This window comes from Onychomys torridus, chromosome 15 (assembly GCF_903995425.1).
Source record: "Onychomys torridus chromosome 15, mOncTor1.1, whole genome shotgun sequence".
NCBI lineage: Eukaryota > Metazoa > Chordata > Mammalia > Rodentia > Cricetidae > Onychomys > Onychomys torridus.
Window position 1 is genome coordinate 64,708,214 of NC_050457.1, and position 25,798 is coordinate 64,734,011.

Consider the following 25,798-nt stretch of genomic DNA (forward strand, 5'->3'; position numbering starts at 1 on the left):
CCTTAATGAAGGTTGGCTCACCACAAAGGAATCCTAGGGCAAGGAGAACAACCAAAAATGTGCCATGAGGTGGCAGAGGGGTCTGAGGAATGCAGAGTTAGCCAGGACTCAAGAGGAATGATGTTCTTATGGGTTGGTTGGTAGGTTGCTTTCCAGAAACTTCCTTGTAAAGAGAATCAATGTAACTCTTGATTTTATTTAAAGTGCAAGCTATGACCTTTCAGACCCTTTGCTCCACATGCTCACTCCCCTGTCCCACCTTCCTTCACCCTTACTTCTGTGAGGCTCATTTCTGAGTCCCTAGAATTCTCAAAGAAAAGTCTTTGTCCATATTCAGTTCTGGAATTCAGAATCATCTTTTTTAAAATTATTGTTTAGATAACATTTTTTCGTTTATTTTACATACCAACTGCGGTTTCCCGTCCCTCCTCACCTCCCAGTTCCCAGTCTCCACCCATCCAATTCCCACCTACCCTCCTCCCCCTCCACTTCTCCTCCATCTTCATTCAGAGAGGGGCAGGTCTTCCATGGGCTTGAGCAAAGCATGGCACATCAAGTTAGGCAGGACTGATCTTAAGGCAACCAACTGGCCTCCTCACTCACACATTTCACATCTTTTCTCCTTGCTAATTCTCAGAAAATACTCATTAAACTATCATTAAAATAGAACATCACAAAAACAAAACTCTACAGCCTTCTTTTTGCTATGTGTTCTGCCTTTAGTTAAAAAACAATACTTTTCAAGCTTAAATCTGAGCATTCTGTTAAGCTGTGGGGAATGACTCTCTCTCCTCTGTCTTTGTGTGCTGGCTGAGGTGCTGGGGATGAAACTTGGGCCTATGTTGTAAGCCATTTGCTGCTGAGCACACTCTCAGTCCAAGGTCTGAATTTTTAACATCCTCAATGCTGCTTATGCATCTGGTGTGTGAGCTGTACCTAGAGAAACAAGAACTATAGTACCCAAGTATACCAGTAATTTGTTATAGGTGTTTGTTTAAACTTAATTAAAATGAAACTGGGTGTAATATTTAGTTCAACGATACTGTGGCCACAGTTTAGCTACCCACTAGCTTGGTTTGTCTAGCAACTATATTAGGAGACAGTGCAGACATACAATGAGTCTACATCAGGCTTCTCAACATTTAAATTAATGTTATATATAAAAAAAATCTAAAGCCTGCCCTGGTGGTGCATGCCTTTTATCCCAGCACTCAGGTGGCAGAGGCAAGTAGATTTCTGTGAAGTATTTGCTAGCTTGGTCTATGTAGCAAGTTCTAGACCAGCCAAGACTCCATAGTGAGACCCTGTCTCTAAACAAACAAACAAACAAACAAACAAACAAATTTAAAAAAATAGAATTAGATACTGTTGGTGGCACATACCTTCAATCTTAGCACACTCTACTGTAGGTAGAGGCAAGTGGATTTTTTTTTTTCTTTCTTTCTTTTTTTTCTGAGACAGGGTTTCTCTGTAGGTTTGGAGCCTGTCCTAGACTAGCTCTGTAGACCAGGCTGGCCTCGAACTCACAGAGATCCACCTGCCTCTGCCTCCCGAGTGCTGGGATTACAGGCATGTGCCACCACTGCCCGGCTGTAAGTGGATTTTTATGAGTCCAAGGAAGAGAGTTCTAAGGCCAGTCACAGCCACACACTGAGACCCTGGCTTTAAAAATAAAACTAGAAAATTCATCTAGCAGGTTGTGATGGCATTAGAATGTAAGCTCTATGAGGGCATGGAATCTGTCTGTCTTATTTCCTGATTGACCGCCAGTGCCTCAAAAAGTGGCATCCTTTATTGGGCATCTAAGAACTCCATTTTCCACTAAAATTTTTATTTTATTAATGATTTATATGTAAATACATCCCTTCCTCATATTTTATGGAATATATTTAGACTCTGTCTATCCCCCACTACCCCTCCAACTTTCTTCTTTTTCTTGTTCTTACTCTTATTTTTTTTTTAATAGCACACTGAATCCTATTAGTTCTACCCATGCATGCATAGATATAGGATACCATCTAATGGAGCATGTGCAGCCTATCATGGGCCATATTCCTGTAGATAACTAATTTCCTTCCCCCAGCAGCTATGACTACCAATGGCAGCTTCTTGGTTGGTGGGGACCTCATGAGAGCCTTCCTTGTCTATGCTGAAGTGTTGACTGAGTTGATCTTGTACAAATCTTTTGATGACAAAAGACTCCTGTTACTTTATGCGTGCAGTTGTTCTTTCATGTCCTGAAGACACCTTCCCTGTCTCCTGATCCTGATGATCTTTCTAATTCCTTAATGTTACCTGAGTTCTGGGAAAGTTGTGGTACAGGTGTCCCATTTAGGACCAAGAAACACTTCTTTATTTCAATTGAAATGCTCTTTAATGTTCTTTCATTGATGGTTGATGAACACCTTGAGGGCAAGAATTATGTGTGTTTGTGACAGAAACAGAGGGAAGACCACCAATGAAGGTATATTCAATTAAATGTCCAGAAAATGGTCAACTTTACAGGCCCCCAAAGGATCTGTGTGTGTTAAAAGCATGTGTAAGCTGAAACTCTGGCAGGTACGTTGGGCCTTTTTTCTATTGAAGTTCTCATTTTCCTTTTGGTTGGATATGAAAGGCTTAGGGATGCTGTATTTTAGACTCTAAGCAAAAAATAAAATTGTTCAAGTCATCAGTGGAAACCAAGTTTTATGTTACTGCACTTCCTGCAATCTCTATCTGAACAAACTACTCATGAGTAGTCTCTTCCCTATTTGAATACCACTTCATAGTTCCTGATAGACCATGACTTCTTGAAAGTATTGGCTATGAAATAGTAATAACATAAGAGGAAGTGGTACCTTCATATTTTTAGAGTATTTTTGTGCCTATAACCCTTTCATTATATCTTTCCACAGTCAGCTCTAACTGTTCCATCAAACAGAAAATACTAAGAGGCTTCATATAAAACATTTGGTTGTGTTCTTTGGAAATTAGTTCCCTGGGAGGCTGGCTACTTCTGGTTATCAACAGTATGCGTTCTTCTATATTTTTTGGCTAGTGGATTAGAAAAGCCAGTACAAAGCACACATTTCAATACTGCCACACTGGCAAAGAGTACCAAACAAACATTGTGCTTGGCAAAAGGGGAACTTTTAAATGCCATCGATAAATACACTCATCTTCACTCACAGTAACTAAAACTGAGAAAAATAGTTAGGCCACAAAGCCCTGTCTGCATCCTTTTCAGATCATTATTTATTCTTTTGGCTCTCTCTCATGGCAGTTCCATTTTATTGGCTGAGTCAAACATCTTTTCTGTCTTCATTCCAGAATCAGTAGTATATGCTACTCTCTCATTCTTTCTAACCAAACAGAGCCACAAGAATTAGAATGATACTGAAAAAAAACTGAATGGCAAATGCCATGCTCAATGTTTTTTATAAATGTGGTTCGATTTTTGTATTGTTTTGTGTCTTGAAATGATTATGTTTCCTGAGGCTAAATGAAATAATAAATAAGCCAAAAATGCCGAGACACCAGTTTCATGGTGATGGAATCAATGCTGGGCACTTTTCAGCCAAGTGTGTGTGTGTGTGTGTGTGTGTGTATGTGTGTGTGTGTGTGTGTGTGTGTGTGTGTGTGTGTGTCTGTCTGTCTGTCTGTCAGTATGTGTGTGTGGTTCAAGTCTTTCTTTTTTAATATATAAAGGTCAGTCCATTATGGAAATATGAACACTGGGAATGCTTCCAAAAGGTTTGGCTTCTAAGCTGCTGTTGTTCTCACATCCAATAATTTAGAAAATTTTCCAAGAATTGATGCAAAACCAATGGCAGAACCTGTAAGCAACTTCTTCTAGACTGTTCTGCCCTAATGTAATGATTAATGAACATGACCAGACCTGACCTTGGTATAAAAAGTCAAAGCAGGCCTTCTTTACAAACCTGTAAGGTGTGACTGAGGAAGAGTTGAATTGTACTTTTGTGTTTTCTCTTTCAGGGTATGTGATGACTTAGGGTGGAGATTTATCTTGGTCCCTGACTAGTCTGAGGGCATTTTACCATGATTCTTAATGTCAAGAGGAATGCTGACAGGAGATATTAAGCTATTTCTTTATTGTATTTTTGAGACAGTATTTCTCTGTGTAGTTTTGGAACCTGCCTTGGAACTCACTCTGTAGACCAGGCTGGCCTCAAACTCACAGAGACCCGCCTGTCTCTGCCTCCTGAGTGTTCGGATTAAATATGTGCACCACCATTGTCCAGCTATTAAGCTATTATTTTAGAAACCACCTGTGGAGACATCCCATGTACTGAACCATGATCCTGTAACTCTTGTATGCTTAAGGCCTGCAAACTCATGTTTTACACGTGGCTGAAGATGCAGTCAAACACCTTTGAACCACATCAGTAGTGTGCTGCCAATAGCTTAATGGTTAAGTCTGGGTAAACATTTACTAGATGTCTCTGTTCTAGAAGTTTCTCAGATTCATATTCTTATTCTCACAAGAATCCCCTTCCCCACCTACACCCCATTCTTACCTGTCTGGTTTTTTGTTTGTTTGTTTGTTTGTATATATTTATATTGTCTTACTTTGATGTTAGGCTTGCCTGAAACTTACTATGTAGTTCAGGCTGATCATCCACCTCAGTCTTCTGAGGGTGGCAATTACAAGTGAGCATCTCCACATCTGATTTCCCTTTACATTTTTTAAAGTAATAGTTTTCCGAATGAGTTTATATTTGTACATTTTAGGGTATTACTCGAGGGTTCTCACCCTCAAGGTATTTTTCCTATTGTGACATACTTGATTTCTCCTTAACAGTGTCAACCTCTTTAGCATTACTATCCTATACGTGCACGCTGCTTTGTCCAGTTCCAAACTGCACATCTTTCATCTTCCTGTAATGTACTTTCAGTATAAAGTTGGCTAAAAGCTATAAGGAGCCACAGATCAGCAGCCTGAATGTTATCATGTTTTGAAGTTCTCTCCACTAAATAAATTAGTTCATTACATTTGAATTCATCATGTTTTAAACTTTCCAGATGTGGATAAAGGCAACCAGAACATGAATTCCTTCTGAAAATGGCACACAACAAATACACAAGTGACTATCTCCAGCTAACAAAATGAATGGCCGTTTCTCGAGCTTCAGAAAGGGACCAAAATGAATAAGGCCACCTGTACAGTACTGACAAGATCTGGGAACCTAAGAGTCAAATCTGAATTTGTATTTCCTTGTTGTGGTAACAAACCTGACCAAGTACCATTACCGAGATGGAAACAAGTTCATGGAATTTTATCTCATCAAAATTAAAAAATACTACCATTAAAAGGATTTTAGAGCCAGGCACTGGTGGCACACGCCTTTAATCCCAGCACTCGGGAGGTAGAGGCAGGCTGATCTCTGTGAGTTCAAGGCCAGTCTGGGCTACAGAGTGAGTTCTAGGAAAGACACCAAAGCTACACAGGGAAACCCTGTCTCGAAAAACCAAAAACCAAAACCAAAGCCAAAACAAAACTAAAAAGGATGCAATAGGTGCATTTATGGTTCCTTTAACAATGGCTGGTTAGTTCTCAGTTTCAGCTAAAAGACACTCTTAGCCCTATTTTTCTAAAGCCTTGCTTGTGACTCTAAAAGGGAAGCAGGACTTAATATAGGCTTCTAGTCCATGTGAAGAGAAAGATTTGAAACTGCTGATAGGGTACTTTTGCACCATTCAGAACCTGTGGTAGGAAAGGTCAATTTTCTCCTCATCCAGAACAAGCCAGTGGCTGTGAAGAATTTTCCATCAGAGATCAGAAGGTCTATACACTATGGCTGAGTGAAGTTAATGAACAAAATTTCTTAGTACCTACCAAGGTGCAGCCATGATGTACCATGATCACCTGTGAGGTCATCTTGAAACTTGTATAGATTTTTAAAGGGAAGGGGGCCATGCTCTCCCACATCCATGTTTGCTTTCTTGTGTGTGCTGTTTCTCTTTGAGGGAATGTATGTGCATAGAAGCCTCAGGGCAATGGTACTAGTAAAACTGTGCCAGCTTGAAAATCTGGAAGGGACTGGTTTTAATTATCCGAGTGAGAGGTTATTATGTGAATTACTATCGTTTCTCTAAGTCCACAGCCTCTTGATCTCTAGGTTTGCAGCATGTCTGTGGTCATTCATTATTTTTTGGGTGTTCTTAAATTATAAACACAGAGGAGAGCCAACTGGAGTCCCACAGACCCAACTGGCCCATGGGAAGATTTTGCTGCACAGCTGCCATTCATATAGATCAATCATAACTCACAAGTTTAACCACATGCTTGCAAAGATTAGGAAAGGAGAGACCGGAACTCTCTAACTCTGTTCTATGGTCAGTGTTTGCAGGGCCAAATGGTCTCTTCTGCCACTTTACCAAATGGTAGTAGAATATGGAAACTCTATATATCTTGATTATCTCAGTGTATGCTTAGAAACCAAGAAACTGTACAGTTGAAATTAAGAACACTTGGTAGTGATTTTCAAAGAGTGAAAAATACAAAATTGTAAAGGGTAATTATATCTACTTAGGCTTTCATATCTTAAAACAAAACAAAATGAAACAAAACCCTCCACAGGCTCTCAGATAATAGTGGAGGAGACTGTTTGTCAGTTCTGACAATTCTAGCCCCTTATCTACTTTCTCATAAATGAAAAAGGCCATTGGTAAGTTTGTTTAAATTGTAAATGTAAATACCATGAAAAACAGATGGTGTGAAATCTAATGTTTTGCTTTCTTTTTTTAGTTTTCATGTTATCGATAGAGCGTGCCTGTGTGTACTTGAGTGTTTGAATGAATAATGGAAGTAAATGAAGTATCAATTACTGGTTAATCTTTGTAACTAGAATTCCTCTCTTCTATATGTTTTTGCATGACTATCTGGGAATGGGATTAATCAGGGCCTGGAGATTCTGGGAGACACTTAGAGCTCTGTGAAACCATGACAACCTTCGTTCTGCCTCGAGACATTATTCAAAAGCCTTTTGGTTGCCTTTGTACTTGTAGCTGCTTTAGTTATTAGTTCATTATTACGCTGAACAAATAAGTTCACATCTTCTACCCTAATGACACGTGAGGTTCCAAGAACTCATCCATAATGACATCATAGGCAACATTGAAGGCTGTTTCATCAGTTTTCCTTAGGCCACCCACTATTTTTTAAGATTACCAACATAATCCATTTTCCAGTGAAGGGACATGGTAAACTGAATTGAGAAGCCTCAGTTATTCAGATCCCCCTCATAACAGGTATTTGCAAGTAGAGTGATACCAAAGGAGGGTCCTGTTGCTGAATACTTCAAGGGTCATTGAGAGGAAACAGATTCTTGGAAATCCTGATTGCAGGTTTATAAGGCATAAGGACCACCCATGTTTTTTTTGTTTTTGTTCTTGTTTTTGTTTTTTTGTTTTTGTTTTTTTTTTTTTTACCATTATTGCCTATGCTGTTGAAGGGGCATGCAAGCTTTTGATATCTTAGCTTCTCAAAGAAATTACGTTTCGGGGTCTTTTTCCTCCCAATGTTTCTATCGTGCCCCCACCCCTACCCCATGAGCTAAAGGGGTAGGAAGGGACACAATAGGGAAAGGGAGTCAACAGGAGTTAAAGAATGATAAAAGAGTTTAGGTGGTGTAAACATCACAATATATCAGGTACATGGAAGAAAATGGCAAAAAATTTAAAACATTTAAACACTTAGGGTCAGAGACTTAAATGGAAAAACATGATAATATTCACTCATTAATCTAACAAGTGTTTATTGTGATGCTTGTGTTCTGGACCTGGAAGAATTTACCAAAATACTGTTATAAGAGACAAGTGATGATGAGGGGCCTCTTAGAGAAGTAGACTGTTGAGGCTGGTTTCCCATTCTGACAAGGTAGGCACTGAGAAGTAACAAAGTGGGATACTACTGAATGCCCAAAGCAGCATTTGTGGAGAATACTGGGGGATAATATTTGATAGCATTAATTATCTTGGTGACACATTAAAGTTTGTGTGTGTGTGTGTGTGTGTGTGTGTGTGTGTGTGTGTGTGTGTGTGTGTATCTTATACAGATAGCCAGAGCTGCTGTGTAATAATGATTGCAATGGCTGTGTCATATCCAGGAGACAGTGTTTCCTCCTGCTCCTCTCCATCTGCTTTGTCTGAACATCTTTCTGTTTCCTTTGATGTGCTGGTCCTTGGGACTTAAAGGGGCTCATGCAGACATTTATTTGGAGCTGACCACCCAAGAGTCACTTATTCTTAGCACTTTAATAATTTGTCTTTGCACTAACCATTATCCTCTTGCAAAAAGAAGTTTTTCTGACCCTAGCTGAGTCTTGCAGGTTTATGTTTATAAATGTAAGTATATAGGAGGCAGTTTGGCTACAGTAGTATGTTTTTCCTTAGAGTGTGTAATTCCCACCTCCCTTTTCCAGCTATAGATTTTTTGACCAGGCTTACAGTTCTGGCTCTTCCCTTCTGTGTTATCATAGTGTCTGGTGATGGGGGAATGTCTTTCTGTATGCTGTGAAAATATGTTGCTCTGACTGGTTGATAAATAAAGCTCTTTGGCCAAGGTAAGGCAGAATATTGTTAGATGGGACATTCTAACTAGAGAGGAGGAAGGAGAAAGGCAGAACAGAGGAGATGCTGCCAGCTGCCACCATGAGAAGCAAGATGTAAAGATACTGGTAAGTCAGGAGCCATGTGGCAAAGTATGGATATATAGAAATGGGTTAATTTAAGATGTAAGATCTAACTAGTGAGAAGCCTAAGCCAGTAGGCCATACAGTTTGTAATTAATATAAGCCTCTGTGTGTTCATTTGGGTCTGAGTGGCTGCGAGACTATGAGGCCATGGGAGTCGGGAGGGCACAGGTAAACTTTCATCTACAGTCCGGCATATGGTAGATGGTCAATAAATGGCTACTTGGTGATTTCTTTTCATCATGATCACTTTTTAACTCATGAGAAAAGTTGAGTGAAATATATAGTGTCTATTAATATATTAATTACCATGTAGTCTAGGGTAGATTAGACGTTCCAATTTCACCAGTGCGACGTCAGGAGCTGAGCAAAGACAAACATGTCACAACACAAAAATTTAACAGTTAGAAAACATAATCCTTCACAGCTATTCTCAGACACCTCAATGACTTTTACCACTAAACCCTTGAACAACATTCAAAGCAGAAAGGTGGTTTTTTTGAGTAGTCAGTAAGATTGGCATCTGAGATATAAATATTTCCTGAGCTTTTGAGGCAGATGTCACATCTGTTTTTTGGAAAGTGGGTCTCATATCCTGTATAACTTCTGAGTCAAGGTGTTATTAGTTAGAATGCAACCTGATCTGCTAACTGAGGATGGTAAAGGGGGCTCCATAAAATGAACTCAAATTGCTCTTTAGGGAACTTGAGTTGTGTTTAGGCAAGACTTAGTGACAACACCAGCATACACTGAAAACAAGTGAGGCATGCTTACTGCTAATGGCATTTCTCCCCACTGAAGAACAATTTTCTAAATATATATCAAACACCCAAATATAATGGATTAATAGCATCCAAGTAGAAAATACCACAGATTTTTAGTGTATTTTCATTGCAATATTTACCTAGCCTTTCAATATTTCTTCTCCATCCAGTAGATACTTAACTTTAAAAAAAAATTATCTGGAGCGATCATGACGGCCAAGGATTGACACATTTGGTAGCTTCTCTTTGATAATGTTGACATGGTAAGCAGTTTCATTGTACTACCTTTTCTCTTAAACTACCCAATCCTTTTTAACTTGAATTCTCTTGAAAGTCAAGTATCTGGAAGGCATTGTCTAATTGTGAACAAATGCTGAAACTTTGAGAAGTCAATGAGTCTCGAAGTGAGTAGGTTTTACTCACTAATATCCTTATTCTCAATCTTGGCAAGAATTGAGTTACCCAAAATTCAGGCTCCAAGGTAATTAACAGTCTGTTGGTTTAAGTGCCAGCCATCAAGGCAATACAGGTTGAAAAACTGTTGGAGGACAATACACTTACAACTGATATGCCGATTCCCCCTAAAGTCCTTCTAGATGCTAAGGGTGAAGCTCTCCAATTGTTTCCTTTCTTCCTTCCATATTAATTTAATTAAACTCTAAAGGCAAAGAAGGGACAATTGGGCATTTCAGTTCTTCTAACCGACTGATATGATTTTCTTCTCCATCAGGTTGCCATAACTTCTCCCATATTCTAATACTCTAAGGCACCAATGGATGGCAAAACATTGGAGGTTCTCTTAACTATTTGTAGTTAGAGTCAGGGTGTATTCAACTCCATGGTTATTCATCCATATTCTGAAATCCACATATTTCTGAAAAATAGAATATTTTAATTATTTACCATAGAAATTAACATGTTAACACCTGACCTGGATTAATACAAGGCTATCTATTATGTTTAATAATATTAATTGCATTGCACCATATTTGCTGGCACAGAATGCTAATATATTTAATTAAGGATACTGTCTCAGATTCTCTGTGGGATTATAAAATCCATCAAATATAATTTCCTTTAAAATGCAAAGTTATGAATTCAACAATCTTGTGGGAAGAGTCTGGTTGAGGAACTAAGCCCTGGATCAACCTGTAATATTTTATTCACTTACCTGCCAAATTAAATACAAAGTCCTAAGGTCCATGGAGACAACAGAACCTTGGGTCTCACTTTAAAGGGACAATAACAGCAGTGAGCTGCTTGTTGTGACTTTAATATTTATTTATTTATTGCTTGCTTGCTTTTCCATGTCCCTATCCAAACAGCACCCACCTCAGGCAAGATTATTAAAAATGGAACCGAGTCTGATTGCCAACATATTGCTTTATTTCTTGGTGGAAGTAAATTAAGGCTTTCTAGAGTCATACAGCACGCAGTGATTTGAACATTAGAGTTAAAGAGAAACAAACAAACAAACAAACAACAGCAACAACAAATGAGCCTTCAATTTAGCTGAGCCAGGAAGGAAGCCATGTTTTAAAACAGATACATTTCTTAATGAGGCCTTTTGCTTGGCCTCAAGAAAATCTACCGAGCTATTCCCAGGAACCTCTGTCACAGATCTATACCCCTACCCTAATGGAGAGCAGAATGGGTGACGAGGATGGGAAAGGGAGAAACTGGGAAAGACACATGGCCTGGGCAACCACTGAGTGTGAAATGTCCCCTGGCTCTCACATGAAAGACAGTTCAGGTGATATACTCAGTCAGTGATGACAGAGTTACTGAAAATGGCTCGGGGATCACTTTGGATTCCCCTGCTCACTCTGGGGAGTAGTAAACCAAATCATTTGGAATGTTCCAGTATCAAGGGTCACAGACAACCCACGGGGACTCTTCAACTCAAACTTTCAACAGAGCCGTAAGTCAGAGGGCAGAGGGGTGCTATGCTGAAGTTCTTCTAGGATTCTAAACTCAATGGCTGTCACTAGGTCCTGTCCCCAGCCAAAACTTCTGTTTTCCCTTATGGCATCATCTTGCTCACCCATCTGTGCTGATGATGGTGTGAACTGAAGAAGCTGGGATTCACAGGATGAATGACAGACCCTCCTGAAGAGTTGCTAGCTCGTCACTTAACGCCTCCTTCCCAACACAAGACAATAGTACACACCGGAGCCTACAGCTAGAGTGCAGTTGTCGAGCAGTGGATAAGCTTGGTCTGTAGCAAATGTAGCATGCTTGGCTTGGAGAGGCAGAGGCTCTGGGATCGGAGGATAGACACTTTGAGAAGAAGGTGGGTGAACTGTTTCAACAGTGATAGAGAAGGAAAGTGACCAGAGAATAAATTGGCGAAAGTACTGGGTTTACTAACAAAAGACAACTGGAGTTCATGGGGAAAAAAAGTGACAGGATTTCTTCTGACTATCTGATTCTTTAAAAATGAAACCAGTAAATTGCTTTCTATTCAGAAGGGACCGTTTGAAAGTCCATCAACTTAAAATTCAAATTTTGAAATGATTTTCATGTTCTGTCCCAGTGCTTTGGTGGGTGGACCAGCATCTGGCTGATCAGTGTGTTCCCTCTTCTGTGTGCCTGGCACTTCTGAGTGAACAATATTGAAACACCTGCAAGTCTGTTTTACATTATTTAGTGGAAAACATGCAGACAGCAGGCAAGGTGGTGTTTGTACAATTAAACACTTATAAACTTAACCCCAATGGGCCTCATTTGATGGAGAAATAAATAGATGAGAGGAGTCAAGATAAAATGCAAATGACAAAGGACCAAGGTGCCTGTCCCTGCCGGCTGCAGGACAGATGTGCCTGAAGCTTAGCATATGTGCACCGAGAAGGGCTAGAAACACCTTTAAGGATGTGGGTTCCCTTGGACCTCACTTGTTAATTAAAAATTATAAGGGTCTTTACTTGGATTTGAAAAATGCTCAAAGTATGCAAGCTGACAGGGAGATCCAGGCTTCCTGTCATGGTGCACTCTCCTGCCTGCCTGGGTTGGATGTGGTGGTATGAGAGAATGCTACAGCACATGTGCATATAAGTCAAAGAATCCAGCATGGCAGAAGAAGTACAAAAGCCTAGCCCACCAAACAGAGTTGTATTGGTTCTCAGAGGAGAGTAAAATGATATGTGCACAGGACCCTATGTGCACCCAGGACCCTATGTGCACCCAGGACCCTATGTGCAGCCAGGACCCTCTATGCACTCAAGACCCTATGTGCACTCTGGACCCTATGTGCACTGATGGTTACCTCACAGAACCTCCTGAAAGCACAGCTCATCCACACAACCAGTTTTCTCAGAAGTGTTCTCTGTGTGCTTTACACCAAGTTCTTTATGCAAAACTGTACTTATTGGCATCACTATTCTCTCAACTCTAAAAGGGGCATGAGGCTCGCCCCCTACCTCTGGTGGTGGGAAGCTGATGCCCTGAAAGGTGAGGTGTTTTGACCAAGGTCACACAGCTAGTTAGTGGCAGAGCTGGGAGAGAAAACATGTCTCCTCTTATGCCGTGTGATTTGTCACAATGCATTCACACATATAAAGTGTTAACATTACTTTAAGCCCGATTTTGCTTGATGTGGGATTTAGGAGTGGGGCTTATGCCCACCAAGTAGTTTAATAAGCAGTTTCAGAGGGCATATTCTGACGATTAATGCTACAGCTGTTGCAGGGTTGGAAGATGAAGGTATGGAACACTGGGGCATGGCTTGTGTATAAGAGGGGTAAGGGAAGATGGGGTAAGGTGCGTTTCAGAAGACACAGTGACCAGCCTGCTGAGGTGCATCCTTTGTGAGAGGATATGTCTACAAACAAACTGATCAGAACCAGTTTACCATGGTAGAAATTTGGTTTTCCTCCTTTGTTTCTTTGACCTCATTTGCTCATAAGAAATAAAAATAAAAAGCCAGACTCCTAAGAACGTTCCTGGAAGAAATAGGGGCTATGAGTGGGGTGTGGGTGCTTACATGGGCTGCGTTTACAAAGCATTGGTTCACGTTGCTGTGAAAACATGCCCGATGGAAGCTGTCCCTTCAGAAGAAAGCAGGGTTGGTATGCTCAATGACACAGCGCTTGCAGTGGCGTTTCACAAACCTCAGGGCCTCCACTGAAGCTTCACAGTCCTGGACGTTCAGCATCTGCAGGTCAAAGCAGTTGGCGGCCACGATCTGCAGACCTTGGCCCGTGATGCTCTCGCAGGACTTGAGGCTTAACCTCTTGAGGTTGAAACAGTTCAAAGCCAGGGATTCAAGGCCCGTGTCAGAGACCAGAGGACATTTGCCAATGTCCAGAGACTTCAGTTTTGTGCAGTTCTTGGCAAGGTACTCCACGCCATGGTCCGTGATGCCCTCACAGCCCCTCGCATTGAGGTAGCGTAATTTGCTACAGTACTTAGCCACATAACGAATGCCCACATCCGTGATGCGGCCGCAGTGGGCGATGCTGAGGTACCGCAAGCGGGACTCCAGCTTAGCGATCTCCCGCAGGCCAAAGTCGCTGACAAAGCGGCAGTCACTGACACTCAGCTCCTTGATGGACGTGCAGTAGATTACCAGGTAGCGGAGGCCCTCATCAGTGAGGCGGACACAACGGCGCAGATAGAGGTGTGTGAGCTGTGTGCAATGAGCTGCGATGGTGTGCAAGCCTTCATCCTCCAGCACGAAGCAGTCCGTCATATCAAGGTATCGGATGGAAATCTGTTTGCCATGCAAGGGGGACAGTTTAATGGAGGCCTCCCGGGTCAAGCTGATGCAAGTAACTTTGGAGCACCCTGCATAAAGACACAGAACACATGCTCAGATCAACTTGCCAGAGTGGCGGGAGCCGTAAGTGATTCTTAGCCCTCTCTTTAGCCCAATCCAGAGGTTAACTCTTATGGTCTTGACCTCTAAAGAGAACGGTTTTAAGAATGATTTCCTGTTTGTTGGGTTATTTGACAATTTATGCTGAATTTGGGGCTTAGGGGATTTGCAGACTTTAGAATTTGAAATACCAACATGCCTTGGGGCAAAACACACTTTATAATTTCTTGGTCATAAAATGGGCACAGACTCTTGCCTGCAGGGAAGCTGTAATGGAGTGAGACCATATGCCTAAATATCTGGCTGTGACCCTATGAGGCTCAGGAAGTCCCTAAGGTCTGGCAGTGCTCTAGTAGCTTCTTGATTCAAAGAAATGAAGTGAAAGAGAGGAACAGGGAGAGAGCATGCGGGAACTTGCTGGGGCAGACCCTGCTGGGTTCTCCAGACTGAGAGTTGACAATTAATTTGGGACCACTTTCCTCTGCTTCAGTCATGAGGCCAAACTTTCTGCATCTCAGTGCTATGGATGAGTGTCAGGCAATCCTATCCTTTAGGAACAGAATGACCCAAAGTGAAGCAAAAGATAAAATAGTTTGAAAATTATGGGATAGTTCTGTCATTATTACTCTACCAAAATCAGTGGCTGGGATTTGATTCAAGAGGTGCTGATAGACGACAGCAATGCCATCTAAATTACTGTCCTACCTGTCTGCCTGTCTCCCTCCCTCTTCTGCTCTGCCCTCATCCCCTTCAGTGTTTCCATACAGCTGTAATTGAATGCCTAGAAACGGCACTCAAATCACCTGTGCTCTGAGCCTTTAGATGGTACTCAGTTTGCCAAGTATAAAATCTGTTCTAGCAGATCATCCAAGGGCTTGACTGTGCTCTTACCACTGACCCTACTGAGCCACCGTCTTTTCATAGACACAACCCTTACCCTGCCTGGTAGCCTCTGTGCCTGTATTATGGAAGGATCTTCCTCAGATAGCGCTAGGAACCACCTTCAACTTTCCTAGGTCCCCAAGATAATATTAATTTCATGGACAATTTTTTCCATATGTATTTGGAAGTTCAGTTCTCCCATCTGATCTATTTTGGAAGCATTCCTCTGTAAATCATTTCTTCCCCCTCCCCCATTCATTCATTCAACAGACATTTACTGAATGCCAAATACATATGAGCTAGCATCCCTGACTATATATCCTTTATTTTAAGCATTTTTATTAGTTGGTAGCGTTGCATGTTTATCTGTTCAGTTATCCATTTGATGTCTCCTTACTCATTTGCTGTCTCCTTACTCTGGAATGCAAGCTCCTGAAGGAAAGCACTCAGGTAGGTTGATCACCATACTCCTTGTATTCAGTTTATAGCTGGCATTCAGTAAATGTCTGTTGAATGAATGAATGGGGGAGGGGGAAGAAATGATTTACAGAGGAATGCTTCCAAAATAGATCAGATGGGAGAACTGAACTTCCAAAATTTACATATCTTCAGACTTTGGCCTTAGCTCAAGTAGTTCTGCATTAAAAAATAGTTGTTTATTTTATAGTTAATAGGAATGACTTTTATTTGCATTGCCTTATGAAGTTTATAAAGTACTGTGAGGAATATTTCTTATCTGATTCTTAATACTTTTATAGACCAGGGTAGGAATGTCCAAGAAGATATTTTTGGAGAACTCCAGGACATCATTCTTAATCCCCCAAAACTTTGTATAAAATTACATATATTTATATTACAAGTTTAATTATCATATTACATTTAATAATAAAATATTCATTAAATATTACTTTATAAAATTATATATAGCCAACTTCTATTATACAGTCAATACCCATTAACATAAACTATAGAAACTGTATTTAGAGTCTCTCCTATTCTACCACCTATTTTTTCTCCCTACTCTTATCAGATCCCTGTTGCAAGTGCACAACCAGGCACCTCGCTTCAGACACCCCAAATTTTGGCTATTCGATGCAATATCCTAAGGCTTGTGAGTGGCACAGTGACAACGCTGTTGGGGACTTTTCTCCCACCTCCTGGCAGGCTGTCCAGGAAACTCTGATAAAGCATAGGCCCTGGGAATAACAGGCTTCAAATGTCATGTGCTCCAAGGCAGAATTTTTATGTGTGAAGCACGTAACAACCATGGAAAAGAGACGCGGCTCCCCTCTGTGGGGCGACATGGGTTTCTGGGAGGTGGTTCACTTTGCGATCCTCCATTCCCATCTTTGTTTTGTTTCTTTCTTTGAGATGACTGTAATCCTGCATGCTTTGAATTTTTCTTCCTGTCTGTGGTGTCTGTGAAGGCATTCTTATTTTCTTAATAATAATAATAATAATAATAATAATAATAATAATAATTTTATTCTTTTACTTTGGTTCTAGTTTCCTTTCTACATTCTCAAAATCAAGTAAAATCTGTTGTGTTCCAGGAAAGACACAATGTTTAGGCAAAAGTATATCTGAAAAACAGGAGTTTCAAATTTAAGAAAATATTAGTTTAGTACAGTTGCAGTAAATGATTTCAGTATGCTTGTATGGCTTTCTATCAGTAAATTTTAATGTTATGGCTATCTGTAATTCTTATGGAATTGTTGAGTTTGTATTGGAAAAAAAATAAATTTTTCATGGTTCAGTAATACTAATGGATAGTTTATGCATTCCTGTTTTACAGACATGAAAGGACTCTAAGAAATCATTCACTTAAACTTTAATTTTAAAAGATGTGGCATGTACCTTATGTGCCTTCTACACACATACTAGAGTAAGTTCCATAATTCTTTGAGGTTTCAATAACAAGAGGGAGGTAAGGATGCATATGATGTGGCAGAATTGTGGGTTCCACGGGGATCTTTAGTAGATGTGCCGTCAAGAGGCACACATGCAGACACTTGTGAACGAGCTTTTTGACATGGCTGTATTTAAGGAGATCATTGAAGAGAAACAACTTGGATTCATAAACATGAAGTACCCGTATTCAAACAAAGGAAGCCACATTTGAGAGGCAAGAACTCACTTGGTATTTGGAGGAGCAAGGAATGTTCATGGGGTAGATCTTACGGTTTCTGGAAAGCTTTAACAGAAAAATAAGGAATGGTTGGCTGGGGCCAGAACATGGGGGACTGCTCTAAAGCCCGAGATAAAGGGAGTGGGTGGGGTGAACATTACTCTACCAGTGTGAGCAGCAGTGGTTAAGTAAGTATTGATTCTAGCCCTCACAAATTTTCTCTGCATCATGACTTACTTTCATTTGGGGTAGGGGGCACCTTCACTTTCTCTAGAATGCAAGGTAGTCCCGTCAGTGAAGACCAATGACTAGCTTCTAAGATTGTTGATAAAAAATATTATTGTTGCTATTTACTGAGCATCTGTTCATGTTTCTCAGTGGAGTGCATGTCATGACCTAACATAATGAACTCAGTGATGCCTCAGCTCCCCTCATTTTCTTCAGGAGGGGATTCTGACTACTATTTTATAGCTTCAACAATGCTACTTGGTATACTAATCAATGGACATTTGAACTCTTTCAAGATGTCTACTTCGGGCTTTGGAACTTATATTTCCACTTAATTACAAGATCCCAAAATACCAAATAAAAATCCCTTGTTTCTGTCCATAAAAAAAGCTCATGACTTGAGAGAAAGGGACCTGGAAATATGCAAGTAACAGAATGTAAATTCAATGATGTTTTAGTTTCTTATGTTCACAATGCAGATACCAAGAGGAAATCCTTGGCTCACTAGACATGATGTGTGGAAGGCTGTGCTCATGTGAGATTCCATCTGAGAAATGGAAAATCTCTTAAAAGAATTGCTGGGAAGGTTTGGGATGGGAGCAGGAAAAGGACTAGTATGGAACTCATATAGGTAGACATTCATTACTGAATGAAGAAATAGTTTGTGTTTGGAGATCTGCAGGTAGTTTTGTGGAAGAATGGGATTTGAATCTTGGAAGGACAACTCATTTGTGGCCTTACATGAGCTATGGTGAAACATGAGTCTTTCCTGTAAGTTTTAAATGGAGAATAATTGAAGATTTTGTATATGAAAGTATAGACAACTTGAAAAAATTTCTTCCAGAAGCTGAATATGTGAAGTGTGGATTGAAGTGTTGAAAAGAGCAGTTGATGAAGTGCTCCTATAGGCAGGCAGGTAGAGGAGAGGGCATGAACTCCAGGGACTGGGAAATTAGGATGATCTAGATAGGATACTGCTGATATGAAAAGATAGATTAGGGAGAAAAAATGGGTGGTTCTCACGTGTCCTGTTGGAGACAGGATCTTTGAAGTAACTTTATTTGCAAAAATTACATTTTAATTTTCAAAATTAGTTGGATAATATATTCTAATTATGTTTAAAATACTAATAAAAGGTAATTGGTAATAATAGCAAGATATTATATGGTAATATAATATGGTAATTACCAGTGATTTGGAAATGTAATGTTAAACATTAGCCTTTTCTACCTCGCTAAATATAGCATAGGTAATCCCATGTTATCTAGAGCAGTGGTTCTCAACCTTCCTAATGCTGTGACCCTTTTAATACATTTCCTCATGTTGTGGTGACTCCCAACCATAACATTATTTTGTTGTTACTTCATAACTGTAATTTTGCTACTGTTATGAACTATAATATAAATATTATATGTCAAGAAGCTACATAAATATGTATAAACATGAAAATGACATGAAGTAGAGGACAGCTACCAAGACTTAGTAAGAGTTAGTCAAGTGGTACAGCAAGCTTACTCAGGCCAGAAAGCTCAATAATCCCAGTCCCAAACAGCCAAAGTGACTTCAGTCATTTCAGAATTTCAAAAGGCCCTCAAACAACAGAATATAATTACTTGCATTCTATGAAGAACACCCGGAAACATGCTCTGACAAAGTTGGAGATTCTAAACAAGTCATCTTCTAGTCTGAGAAAACACAAGGAATTGTTTGTGAAATGTTCAGATGGCAAGAATGGGAAAGAGTTTGTCAATTTTATTTCTTTGCTAAAGAGAAAACACATCACGTTATAGCTCCAAGTGCTAAGTGAATGATCCCAATTCTCAAGGCTCCATGTTCTCCAGAGTTCCTTGGAGGAAGGATTTAAGAAGACTTCCTTGTTTCCCCGCTTCTGTATGCCAATGGCTGCTCATGACTAATCTAACCCAGTAACGATGGCTTTGTCCTGAAGCCAGCTCAAGCAGAAGAGCAGTAAGCAGCTTTCCAGCCAGGGAAAGAATCTGCAAAAATAATGGGCTGTCAGCTGAAATATTTTCAGACGTCGGCTTCTGAAAGACAGAACAAGCTGGAAGCTGTTTTACCTCCAATTTTTTTGAAGAGTTTCATTTACCTCAGATTCTTGTAAATCCCAAACTCTATGTATTTTCCTGGCACAGTGGGTTTCACCTTTTGACCTTTCCCCAACCATTCCTGAGGTCACAGCTCATCTTCTCTTTTTTTTTTTCTCAAAATTCTCTGATACATCTTACACGTTTCAGTCTCTGTAATGTTCATCTTTTGACAACACAGCAGATGAGATTTAAAAAAGGGGCTGTTATTCAGGCTGGGTCCCCCTGTCTGGCGCCAAAGTATGACTCTGGACTTTAATTCTTCCTGCCTAAGAAAGACTTTTAAGTAAAGCAATTATACTGGGATTTCCTTCCACCTTCAAAAGTATGAAAAGTCAGATTCAATGGACCCTGTTCTTGTGCTATGTAACCGAGAAATGCTTTAAAAGAGCTGTAAAATTAACCCAAAGGAGAATGGGGGGCATCACTTGACCATGACAGACTCCCCTAGTGTTTAGAGAAAGATAAGCCATTGTGAGCATAGATAGCTCTCAGGCCTGCATTTTATTCCCCATGGTGGACTGTCAGTTCAGGACATGGCATGAAGGGACATCGTTGTGGCTTTACCATGATTCACAAGCTCTACTAACTCATAACAAATACAAAAGGTAGTTTCTGAATGACCTGTTTAATTAGCTATTTCCTTCTATTTGTCTTAATTAGATTTTTTGTTTTCATTATGCATGGTTGTTCTGGAGTATAAGGTCACATTTAAGATAGGCTGACCCAACCCAAGCAAGGTGCCCACAGTTCCTTAAAGAGGAACACAGGGGCTACTTCTGGCCTTGAGAGTTATGAGTCCACAGTGAGACCAGTTAGCCTCCCTACTATGCACTGTCCATCTCTGGTAGCTGGCAAGAAGATGCTGGGGGCTGGAGAAATGACTCAGTGGTTAAGAGCACACACTTCTGTTCCAGATGACCTGAGTTTAGTTTCCAGCACCCATGACGGGCTGTCCACAACTGCCAGTGGATGTAATGCCCTCTTGTGGACTCTGTGAGCACCTGCACTCTTATGCACACACCTACACACAGATACACAAATACACATAATTTAAAAAACATAAAAATAAATATTAATAAGAGAAGGGGGCCCTCTATCAGCAGCAATGTCTCTACTACTCTGGGTGGTGCATTAAGAACACCAAGGTTTTGAGTTCAGTTTCCATTTACCTGACACATCCAGATGCTCCAGGTTGGGACAGAGGGACACCACATCAAAGACAGCTTCGTTGGAGATATTGTAACATCCTGAGACTTCCAGGCGCCTCAGTTCTGGGCAGCACTGTGCAATGGTGTACAGCCCTCGGTCTGTGAGCCTCCGGCAGCCACTGACAATGACAGTCTCCAGCATGAGACACACATTGGGTGTGTCCTGGCAAAGCCTACGGGTCAGTACTTTCAGGGCACGGTCCACATTGATGGTCTCGCCCGTGAGGCGGATAGTCCTCCAGAGGCGCGGGTCCCAGGCCAGGTTGTACCAGCGGCGGCACACACGTGCACAGCGGCACAGCTGGTTGGTGGGCAGGAAGGAGAAGATCTGCACCATGGAGTGGTCCGGGAGCCGGTCTATGCTGGCTTGCTCTTTCTGGGGTCTGGAGGCCAACCGGATGAGTGGGTGAGTGAGGCGGGTCGGGGGTGGGGAGTGAACCATTGCCACTGTCTCCCCAGTGATGGAGGATGAAGAAGTGGAGGAGCCCCTTCCATTCTGAAATCCTGGCAAAGATGGCGGACATATCAAGGCTGGGCTGGGCGTGCTCAATGTACGCATGCTCAAGTCAGAATCTGGAAAAGGACAGAGAACAAAGTGTTAAGCATAAGGGCTTTTTTTTTTTTTTTTAATTATAGAACCTTGAGCTGGAAGGAAAAGATACAACATGGAGCAATGGTTACACTCCCCCATGGTCTTCACTCCTTGCCTTCTTCAGAGGCACAGGCGGCAAGCCCCACCCTTCTCTAAAAGCATCTAACCCTCATGCTCCACAACAGGGTAGGCAAACTGCAACATTCACTTGTTAGGCCTGGGCTAACAAGTATTTCATTATAGTGGCTCAGCCCTGCTAAGAGCATTTGAAAACTGTCATAAACAATAAAAAGAGGGGGGCCAGGCATGGCTGCCACAATCTTGGCTCACATAAACAGACCAGTTAAAAGAATCCCTGTGCAGACCAGGGGCAAAGACCCTCATTTTCCCATTCTCCCATCTCCCTCAATGCTGATCATGTGAAAGGCACACCTCCAAAGTTGCACTGTTTCCATCTAGGGAGACACCTTATCAGTAATAGAACTGATTTACTCTCCTAATATATACCGAGAAGGTAGTTGGTTGTACCGTATTTTACAAGGGAAGGGGATGTGTTTTAGAAGGGAGAGTAGAACTTGGGCGTAGAAAGCATCTGCTCCTTTGTACTCACTGGTGCTGGCATACACTTGGATTCTGATGACGGTTTCCCAGAATAGGGGAACCATCAGACTTTCTGTGTTAGGTCAGGCTTCAATCTTTGAAAGTTCATTCTTCCTTCTAACTAACTTTTTTTCCTTTGCAATGAATGATGAACAGGAGACAAAAGTGGGAAATGACACATTCTTGCAATAAAATGTGGGGTTTTGTATCTGGTTTCCTAATGATACTGGGAAGGTAGATATAGTCAAAGGATGGTGAAAATACATTTGTATCTTCAGGAAGATATACAAAATGGATTGCGAGGAATATTCTGGCTAGGAAAAACAGGACAGAGGAAGGCATTTTAATTTTATATAATTCAATGTAATAAACTGTTCTGTTGCAGATACATATATGACATGGCTATGGGCAGAAAGAGTGTCCATTCATTCAATGAAGGATTTAACACGCACTATTTCTCATGCCTAGTTGAGGTCCAGCAAAGGAGAGACTGCATCTGACTGGATTATAAACCAAATGTTCCTAGCCAACTTCCTGTCTTTCCCTCAGCCCCATTAAAACAGCTCTGCCACACACTCAGGTGTCTGCAATTTCTTGTAATCTTTTGGTGAGACAGACAGACAAATGACTATACTGAAGCTATTCCCAAATGCCATAAAAGACAACACAGTAAAGGATAGAGAAGTTTGTTTAGGTTTTTAAAAAAATAGAGCAGGAGTCCAACATGAAGATGAATATAGAATCTACTAGCAGTGAAACAAATGATGCTAAACAGTATTTTATTAAGCTGTTGTGTTTTTGTCAAAACTAAGGCATATTTTGACACAATAGTGATGCTTAAGTTAAATAAATATAATTGCACTTCGTGATTATGGATACAGTCGTATGTGGAATAAAATAAGAGACTGTAGATTCTTTAAAGAATCCTGGCTTTATTATTTAAATTACTTTCAAATATATAATTGGTATAGGAAAATGTCCTTTAAATAAATTCTTTAACTATTTGAATATATAAAGAATATGAAAAGGAACTGCATTTTTTTTCTGGGTGAAAATCCTCATGAATTTTTTTCTTCATAGTTTCAAAATTCTGGAAAATTTCCATCCTTAGTAATCACTGTACAGTATCAACATATTCAAGGCATCTCTTACACACATGCTTGTTGGTTACATATTCTCCTAACTAGCTAGCTGCCTATTTTTGTAGTTTTTATTTTCAAACCAGTGCTGTTTACACTCTAGGGATTTTCTTTACAGACTCTGGGCTTTCAACGTCAAAGTTTCCAAGCCCACCCATGTGTTCCCTCCCTCTGATGACCAAAACTTCGGTGCAGGAGGCTTTCCATCACGATTCAGCTTTCTCCTCAAGAACTATTGCCATAAAAATCAACACTTCCTTTCTTATCTTAAACTCAAGCTTTAAGAAAATAGATCTATAAAACCTAGGTAATGAAAAAAAATAAATACACTCTGAGCATATCACTTATCTCTTGCTTTTATTTAAAAATATTTTCTTTTTAATGTGGTTCAGATCATATAAACAATCTAGAACACTTTTAAGGCACTGTCTGCTATAAAGAAGAAACTTATACATGGAAGGTTAAACTTGCATTTCATATGGGGTGAGTTAACTTGAGGACTGAAGAGTTTGTGTTGAAACTGCAGAAGATGGTGCCTGCAGAATCAAATAAACACCGGTTAACGACCTGTCCAGAAGAAAGTACCTACACTGCCAATCGCCTGGACCAGCCTCATATGGGTATCTCCATGGCAACTGGCTTGTGGATTCTCAATGAAAGTAATGAGACTTTTCTCATGCTAGTGTGTGTAAAACGTATCTAATGTACAGCTCTTTGTAAATGTTTGAACTCATTTTTCCCAATGTTATGTAGCATCTGACTTACTGTGCTCTTCCAGAAGGGAATATTCACATTACTATGGAAGCATGCAAGTCACAGGCCGTGCAATGTAACCCATAAATAAAATGACATGAGTACCCAAAAAATGAACATTTAGGAATGTGATACCCTCAGAAAGATTAGAAAGCCTAATAAACAAACAAAATCTAATAATAATTTGCAGATTCCTTTTGGCTTGATTTTATGCTCAAATGATGACTTCCAGCATCTGCTTTTTTCCCTCCTTGTATGTCAAATGGCAAAGTAGGATGACTTTAAAATTATCCCATAATGGAAAGAATGCAGGTATCATTCCTGAGACAGTACCTCTGCTATTAGAAGCTTCCCCCTTTCATAAGATTTATTAGTTACTTTTCTTTTTGCTGTGTTCAAAGAGCCAACAAGAAACAACCTCAGGAAGGAAGCATTAACTGTGGCTTATGGAGGGGATACAGTACATTATGGGTGTGTAAGGCATGAATGCAGGTAGCTCTCTGGTGGCAGGATTGTGCAGCTCAGATCCCTTACATCTTCTAAGAGGAATCACAGTGTGAATAGGTAATGGAGCTGGGCTTTAAAACTTCAGTATGCATTCCCCAGTGATGGATTTCCTTCTTTTAGAGGTTCATCCTTCTTCTACTTTTCAAAAGAGCACCATCAGCTAGAACTCAAGTATTCAAACCCATGGAAGGGGGCATTTCCTTCAAACCACAAGGCACACACATAATCTGTGATAATTTTAAAATCTAATAGACTGCTGATTTCTCCTCTTAACAAAAAGAAATCAGGTCCCAGGTTTAAAGTCTTTGAAAGGCAGAAATATTTAACTAGGTTTTATAAACATTTTATGCAATAATTTTCTTTTTGTAGTTACTATGAAGCTTTGTCCTCCAGGGAAGACATGGATGTTGTCATCTTGAAATCAGAATAGTTGTGATCATGTCTATGAGATCCTTACAAGATCAGGCTCCTAACATTCCTCCATCAAAGGTGGGGAGGTCACATGAAGGACAAAAGTGTCATAAATTCAAGAGGTATATAAGGCCAAATACATCCTTGAGGACACAGTTATCAATTGCTGGTGTGTGTGTGTGTGTGTGTGTGTGTGTGTGTGTGTGTGTGTGTGTGTGTCCATGCATGGGGTTGAGCATCTTCTTTTGTGTAGCTGATCATATCTTTGTTTTCCACAAGCCTATAAATAACCATTTGCCCATGATCCTGCAGGGAACCCAGTTAATCTCTCTCACTGGTTCACCAAGCCAGACTTGACTTGCACAGAATTACTTCTTCAGTCCAGTGGTGCTGTGCTTTGTGAGCAGATATTTGTTAGTGTTCCTCCGGAAGAAGTCCTGCAATACTTGGTGCCCAAATAGGGACATGACAGAACCAAAGGAAGAGTATGGTTGAAGTACCACTCCTACTGTAGCAACTAAACAAATAAGCCTGAACTGGCTGCTTAAAGAGAAAGTCATGGTGAAAAATCTGCAGAGGAAATCCTGCTGGGACATGTTTCTCTACTTCATATGGATGAGACACCTCACCAATGAATGAGGTTTGACATATGAGTATGGAGATGCCTCACACATGACTGACAAGTGGCAGCAGTTGCATTGCCCTTAGGATGGGCAATGAGTGGTAAGGCATGGGGATGAGCTGTCTGTCTAGAAGGAAGTTTCTTATGTAAGGTACAATGTTAAATAGACACATGGGTACCATCCTCAATCATGTCTCCCCAGGAAAATTTATACAACAGCCCTTGGTCAGGGAAGCTTGTTTTTGCAGTAGATGACAGCTGCTATACTAACTTATAAGTGGCCAACCTGTTGGGAATAAGTTAGTGTTGCTGTGGCATAGTGGTTCAATGTTTCCTTGTTTCTG

General features: G+C 40.5%; 1 protein-coding gene across 2 annotated transcripts in view; it reads right to left on the reverse strand.

Annotated features, from left to right (window-relative positions):
• Window positions 1–10,834: 10,834 nt before the first annotated feature.
• The window catches only part of Fbxl7 (F-box and leucine rich repeat protein 7), a 371,578-nt gene continuing 356,614 nt past the window's right edge, over window positions 10,835–25,798 (reverse strand). For both annotated transcript variants that reach the window (XM_036207329.1, XM_036207330.1), the window contains 2 exons: window positions 20,792–21,403; window positions 10,835–14,245 (listed from right to left, as the gene is read on the reverse strand). In XM_036207329.1, the coding sequence (XP_036063222.1) occupies window positions 13,509–14,245; window positions 20,792–21,403 (1,349 nt within the window). In that variant the 3' untranslated portion in view covers window positions 10,835–13,508. The remainder of the gene's footprint in view (window positions 14,246–20,791; window positions 21,404–25,798) is intronic.